A 7,692-nucleotide genomic window follows, 5' to 3' on the forward strand; every position below is an offset into this window, starting at 1 on the left:
ACACTTTTTACTCAATATCTCGGAAACCAAAGGAGAACGCCATTTTTAAGATACTGATTACTTTAAAATGACTGCATCACTAACTAAATTTTTACTAAATTATCGAAAAAATGGTAATCAATATCTCGGAGACTAAAGGAGATATCTAAAAAACTTATAACACCAATCGAAAGACCTTATTTCAAAATATAAAAGTATAAAATGGTGCTTACGACATTCTTTTACCCAGGCGACGATATGTAAAAAATTACATGTACATACACATGCAAATACATATCGTGGAAGAACACCTTTAACGTACACAGTAAGGTACATTAAAGCACAAACGAAATATTTCTTATTGTTTTTGAGTAATTCGTATAATACTGAGGCACACACACATCCACACATACACACACAACTTTATACAAACATAATAAGTTTGAAATGTTAATACGAATCGTTAAATTTTGTTTAACCCCTTAAGACATAATACTCCATCGTTTTCTTATATACATATGCACAAATGTACATACATATATAACATTGCCGTTCTCATCATAGCTCCACTGCGTCAACTGATACTACATGCTCTTTTTACCCTTCAGCGCCTTCTCTTAACTTTCCACAAAACGTTGTATGATTATGAATTACGTAGCATCTGCAACATCACTTAACGCTTCAGCCGCAACGCGATCAATTGTATTCACTTTTGCATTGATGTGAAAGTCATGCCGCAAATAATTGATATCATGTCAAGGAAGTAATAACGGTTTAAAATAAGCTCGACAGAAAATTCTTGCTGCTGAGGGAGGTAAATCCTGATTACGATAGAACATTTTACATTCTTTTTCGGTCAGCTTGTCAAAGACCGCGGCATATTCGCGATGGAATGTGGCCAAATCGACATTGGAACGACCGATGGCCGTAAGCGCCAGAAAGAGTATATCGCGGTAGATGGAGTGTGTTCGATCGACGCCGTTATTTTTTAACTTGTGCCGTTCATTAGCCAAACGTTTGATGGGCGTTGAGAGGTCATTGCAGCGTATTGACGAAATGATTTGTTGAATAACGCTAGGGAGAAAAGAAAAATAATAATATTACACATACATAAATTTGTATTAAAAAATATTTAGTGGAAAGGTTTCATACTTCTTGTTCAAATGCGCTTGGTCGGTAAGCAACGCCTTTAGAAGTGGACTGGCTGGCTGATTTTGTTTGTACAAAATGTACATGGGTGGTCCGGCTTCACTGTGCAATCGTAAATTATCCCATAGACATTGGATGTTCACAGTTTTTACTTTGCTGAGTGGGTCACATTCCTCGTCAGGCTGAAAGTGAGTAAACAACGTTTTTACTGACCGACTTGACTCCTTGAAATTGTGCATATGGAAACTGTGCATACGAAATAATGCATATCGTCGTTTAAAGTACAAAACCACGTATCAACAAAATGCAAAACCGGATATGTGAGGTTACATAAATTATTTTTTANGTATCAACAAAATGCAAAACCGGATATGTGAGGTTACATAAATTATTTTTGTGAGAGTAAAAACACTCATATTTTAAAATGTTTCTCTTTTTTATGAAGCAATCGCATTTCTGGCTAGTATTTTTGAGGACGAATGGATAAGGATTGAGCCAAGAGCTTGTGTGAGCAAATCCAATTTTTGGCAGCAAATGTCAGTTACGCGGTTTTGCAGAATGACGATACGCGGTTTTGTACTTTAAAATACGAGATGAAATAACCGAAATAGTGCATACGAAAAAAAAAACGAAATAATGCATTTATTTATATATGTATGCACAGTTTCGTTTAAATATAGATTCCAATGTTGATGCCCTACACTCTAAATTTCAATCAGAAATTATAGAAGCCACTAACGCTCTTAGGCCGAATAGAAGCCCATAGTATGGTGAAATATGTAAATCCCTTGATATATCATTCAGCTTTGTACAGAACTTTTGAGGACTCGATTTTCGTACGATCACTCAATTGACTGATTTTTTAGCAAAAGATGAAGCAAAATTTAAGATTATACACATTCAAAGTTTCACTCCTTTTTTTGTTTTTTTTTTTTTGTTTTTTTGGGTGACGTGCAATAATGTTAATGGAATTGACAAAAATTCACTTTTGTAGGGGAATTAATGTCAATGTCATTAACACACAGGCCAAAAGTGAGTTAATAGTTCTTTTCGATATGCAAAAACTTGTACAAGCTTGGAAAAGTTGTTACCGAAACGCGTTCGTTTGGACAAAAAACTTGAAAACTTGCAAGGAGAGAGCACAATTTTGACATTTCATTTGGAGGGGAAGTTGCAAATTCGTGCTGAGGAAAATTTTCTTAGGATCCCGGGAGTACCAATTTAAAATCCCGAAATCCCAGGATTTACAAAATGGTCCGGGATTGGACGCCTTAATATCAAGCAACTTTGATGGACCTTCAACAAGTACTGCTAAACGTCTTATAAGCAACCTACAAATAATTTTAGATTCCTCTAACGAAAGCGAAGGATCGGATGTAGAATCTGGAGACATTAAGAAATGTGAAATTAAAGCTCAATTGAAGGTTTATTTTAAAGAAAAACGAGCTCATCTGGGTGAAAATCCTCTCGATTGGTGGAAACCTAAACTAAAATACGACAAATTGGCAGATCTGGCCCGCATATATTTGAGCGCTCCGCTCCGCCAGCGTTCCAAGTGAGCAATTTTTCTGTGCAGCTGGCCTTATATACGAGCCTCTAAGAAATCGCCACATGGGAGAAAAGCCAGCAAACTTACTTTTTTCAAACACAATATTCCCCTTTTAAACTTGGACTACTAGATTAAAACACTGTATAGGTTAACCACTCGTTCAACGTTCTAATAACTCTGGTTTGCAGCAAAAATGTACAATGGATGCCACTATCCAATTTCTATGTAGATTCCGAAATTCGAGTTAATTTTTATTTCTATGGAAACGTTTTCGAGATATATGCAATTTACCGTTATTCAGCTTAAAACAAAAAGTGGTTCCACTTAATCACGTATATCTTACGAACCAATTTAATACTGTGTCTCCATTATGAGATTTAATGCAGATTTAGCCCTCTGACGGGATTTAACGTTAAATCTTTTGAGGGTTACCGTATAAAATTAAATCTCGAAAGGCAGTAGGTTTAAGTTAAATACTCAATAATACTGATCAATAAATACAACTAGTGAACCCGCAAGGCGCCAAAGCGCCAACATTTAAATAAATTTTTTAAACAGGTGAAACCTATTCAAAAACCTCGAAAAATATTCCTAATGATTAATCTAACCATTTCTGAGTGATGAGAGGTCTCGCATGGTGTTGGTTTTCATGTAACTTCAAAAAATAAAACCTGTGCACATCTATGTAGAGTCCCAGTTCTTTAATTTGACTTCTCATTTTGGAAATTCGAAATTACGTTGCAGATGTGATGACCTTAAAAAAAAAATTAATAATAATAGATGGCAATTCTAATTAAAAATATTATCAGCCTATAGTTTCCTTAAAACTATTTCGTTTGACACTAATATTTCGATAATTCATTTATGTATCTTTCGTATAAGTAAAACAAATTTGAATTTTCAAACAGGTGGCAACCTCTTTAAAGGTATTTTGAAACTAAAATCTTTCGCCTGGCATTGTTTACATATCTCAATTTACTGATGAATTAAGTTGAATTTAGTTTTTTTAAACACATGGCAACTCTCGTAAATACAGTTTAGAAATAAACTCTTTTCAAACCCATTTCGATTGATACCCATCTTTTGACAATCCATTTAACTTATTAAATAATTTGAGCTTAATTTTTTCAACAAGAAAAAAAAACAAATGATCAATTTAAATATTTCTTAACACTCGTTCTTTTCATAACCATGTTTTAAAATTTCATGTAACTTATGTATAATTAAACAAAATACCATTTTCAAAACAGGCGGCAACCCTCTTAAAAATTATTTTCGAACTAAAATTTCCTTAATATTTTTCGCCTGGCATTGTTATAAATATTTCAAGTATCTGATGAATTATGCGGAAATTCATTTTTTAAACACGTGGCAACCATCCTTAACATAGTTCTTAAATAAAAGATTTTAAACCCATTTCCGTTGATTACCATCGGTTAGTAATTCATTTAACTTATTAAATTATTTTAGTTTAACCCTTTAAGCTGGGCAACCCTCAAGCACATCAAAAATGTTCTAAACTATCAAACTAAGTATTTCTTGAGGATCTTTCATTTAACATCCATCGTTAATATTTCCTATAACTTGGGTATAAAATAGTTCAATTAGACTTCTCAAATAGGTGGTAAACCTATTCAAAATATTTCCAAACTACTACCTTCTTAAGCCTCTTTTGTATGACACCCATATAGCGATTTACTTACCAAATTCCTTTAATTAAAATGTAATTAAATTTTTTTTAACATGTGGCAACCCTCCTATACGTAGTTAAGTTATAAAGCCTTTTCAAAACCATTTCGATTGATACCCATATTTATTAATTGATTTAACTTTTTAATTAATTTGAGCTTAATTTCTTAACAGGTGGCAACTTTTTTTCGAAAAAGTAAAGCCTTCTTGGCCATCTAGCCAAGCACTTTAATTTGGCACCCCATTTTTGAAAATCGAGCTAACGGTACAGATCTTTTATGCTGCACAAATAATCCCTTCGCGTATCATATATATAGATAATTTGAATTTAACTTTTTAAACAGGTGGAAACCCTCCTCAAACGCTTTAAAAATATTCCTTATGTTTAAACTAAGATTTGCTAATACTTTTTTTTTTGATAACTTTTTACACACGTGGCTACCCTCCTCAAACTCATAAAATATATTCTCAATGTGCAAACTACGATTTCGTAACACTTTTTAGTTTTATATCGATAATTTAATTAAATTATACTTTTCGAATAAGTGGCAACCCTATTAAAAATATGTTCAATCTAAAATCTTCTTAAATCTCTTTCGGCTGACACCCATATTGTTATACCTATTTTAATTACCCCATTGCCTTAATTCAAATTGAATTTGATTGTTTAAACAGGTGGCAACCCTCCTACACGCAGTTAAGAAATAAAGTATTTTCAAAACTACTGCCCTCTTCAAACACTTTAAAAATATTCTAAACCTTCCAACTAAAGATCTCTTAAGATTCATTCTCTTGACGTCCATATTTTTATACTTCATATAAATTAGACTTTTCACACAGGTGGCAACCCTCTTCAAAATGTTTACAAACTACTACATACTTAACCTTTACCGTCTGGCACAAATACATATTTCTATTACCTAATTCCCCCAATTCAAATTGAATTTAATTTTTTAACAGGTGGCAACCCTCATAAAGTTAAGTTAAGAAACAAACATTTTCAAAACTATTTCCATTTATGCCCAATTTGTAATAATTGGTTTAGCTTTTAAAATAATTTGAACTTAATTTTTTAAATGGTGGCAACTCTTTTCGAAAAAGTTAAACCTTATTGCACCCCTACAGTCAGAGCCCTTTGATTTGGCACCTCACTTTTGAAAATCGAACGAACGGTGTGGATCTGATGACATTGATTATTAAATTATTTGAATGCAATTTTTTATCAGGTGGCAACTCTTTTCGAAAAAATAAAGCTTTATTGCGCATCTACAGGCCAAGCGCTTTAATTTTGCACCCCATTTTTTAAAATCGAGCGAACGGTGCAGATCTTTTATGCGGAACAAAAAATGCCTTCGCGTATTAATTTGAATTTCTTAACAGGTGGCAACTTTTTTCGAAAAGGTAAAACCTTTTTGAACATCCACACTCTAAGCCCTTTAATTTGGTACCTCACTTTTGAAAATCAAACGGACGGTGCGGATCTGAGGGCATTGATTAGCAAATAACTTTAGTTTAATTATTTAACAGGTGTCAACTCTTTTCGAAAAAATAAAACCTGCAGATGTTTTAGGCTGCACAAAAAATGCCTTCGCGTATTATATATAATAGATTTGTTTGGTGTGGCAACCACAAATTCACATGCCTAGTTTGGAATGCAATTTCTCAAAATGCGAAGATAGATTTTCTCCAAAATCTCTGAAAATGTTACTAGTTCACAAAATTCGCAAATTATTTAATTTTTAATGTTTATTGTTACTTAGTTTTGAGTTTATGAAGGATTTTCTTTAGTAAAATTTTGTCGTAAGCGTCATTTGTCCACAATTTGGTAGCCACTTTGTATGAAATACGACAAAATGTGATCAACATTACTACTAAATTAACGACAGTTTTTACTCAATATCTCGGAAACTAAAAAGGTTATAAAAAAATGGAGAACGCCAATTTTAAGATATTGATCACCAGTAACTAAATTTTTACTGAATTATCGAAAAAGTTGTAGTAAATATCTCGGAAACTAAAGGAGATGTCTAAAAACTGATAGCAACAATCGAAAGACCTTATTTCAAAATATATAACTGCATCTAGAACTAAAAATCGTCAAAATGGCGCTTACGACAATCTTTTACCCAGGTGACGATAAGCAAACGTCAAATATTTAAAAATGTGAATGTCAAATATATCTCGCTGTGGCAATGGAGACGGTGGAGCAACTGGATTTATTAAATCTTAATAGATAAATCTCTTAATGGAGACATAGTATAACAATCTTAAAATGAGATACGGCAAATGAAAGCCAATAAAATGCGCAAAGATTTATTATATGAAAAATTAGCATGAAAGTGTGCTACTTAGGTGAACATGGCGTATGGGTATTTCTTGCTCATTTTTCATATAAAAAATCATTGCGTGCTTTCATTTGACCACTCATTATTTCTTTATTTATCGATCGATTTTCTTCATTAGTGACTTGGTTTCATTGTAACAGAACAGGCTTTAGCACAAATGCAAAAATTTGGCACAGAGCCGGTTATTTTTTTAATTTTTATTCTGTTAAAGTTTGATTTTTTTTGATAAAAAAATAAGTAAAAAGAACTGGAATGATTAATTAATTTTTCAGTAACTATCAGTCCTATCGGAAAGTGATGTATACATGGTTTATGGAGAAATTTTTTAGCGTTCATTTAAATTTTTTTAGTCGTTATTTGAAAAGAATTTTCCTTAATTCAGTAGAATACAAAAGAAACAGTGGTCGGAGCACTTTTGTCTCAGGAAGAAGAACATGCTGCAGCTAACAGTTGCATTAATATTCAAAGGAGATTGCTAGCAGTTCTGATCTATTTAGCTTGTGAAAAATTTCCGCAGCAACCAAGACGCATTTAAAAGCGTTTTAACAATTATGGAAGAAGAGCTTGGGCTAAGTTTAAAATCATCAACGGTAGATTGATGGCAGTTTTGAGGTTTTTCACAGAAGAAAGCTACCAACATGGTATAGGGGAAAGATTTTAATATAGGGTCGGCGCAATCCACAACCTCAAAAACATTAACAAAAACTTTAAACACTTTGGAAAGCCCCGAGCACTGACCGGCCTTTCGTTCATGTATTCCACCATTTTTTCGCATTGCGACCGATTTGTTGTGATGTTCGGCCTGATATGTTGGAAATATTTAATAATAATCAATTTTTTACAACGCTTTTATCAACTTGCAATATTGTGTGTCCAGACACTTGCAATGTTGTGTGTCCAGACAGCTTAAAAACCTCTGCTTTGCAAAGTTCCTATAAAGTGTAGACATCAACCTCGTCGGTTGAGAGGTAGATGTCGCCC

General features: G+C 33.1%; 1 protein-coding gene across 4 annotated transcripts in view; it reads right to left on the minus strand.

Annotated features, from left to right (window-relative positions):
* Positions 1-204: 204 nt before the first annotated feature.
* The window catches only part of Crag (DENN domain-containing protein Crag), a 19,580-nt gene continuing 12,092 nt past the window's right edge, over positions 205-7,692 (minus strand). For 2 of the 4 annotated variants that reach the window (XM_017628631.1, XM_017628629.1), the window contains 2 exons: positions 1,132-1,310; positions 205-1,053 (listed from right to left, as the gene is read on the minus strand). In XM_017628631.1, the coding sequence (XP_017484120.1) occupies positions 735-1,053; positions 1,132-1,310 (498 nt within the window). In that variant the 3' untranslated portion in view covers positions 205-734. The remainder of the gene's footprint in view (positions 1,054-1,131; positions 1,311-7,692) is intronic. The other 2 variants (XM_017628630.1, XM_017628627.1) reach the window with 1 other exon arrangement.

The sequence above is a fragment of the Rhagoletis zephyria genome, unplaced genomic scaffold (assembly GCF_001687245.7).
Source record: "Rhagoletis zephyria isolate East Lansing unplaced genomic scaffold, Rhagoletis_zephyria_1.1 Rzeph_scaffold_06090, whole genome shotgun sequence".
Classification (NCBI taxonomy): domain Eukaryota; kingdom Metazoa; phylum Arthropoda; class Insecta; order Diptera; family Tephritidae; genus Rhagoletis; species Rhagoletis zephyria.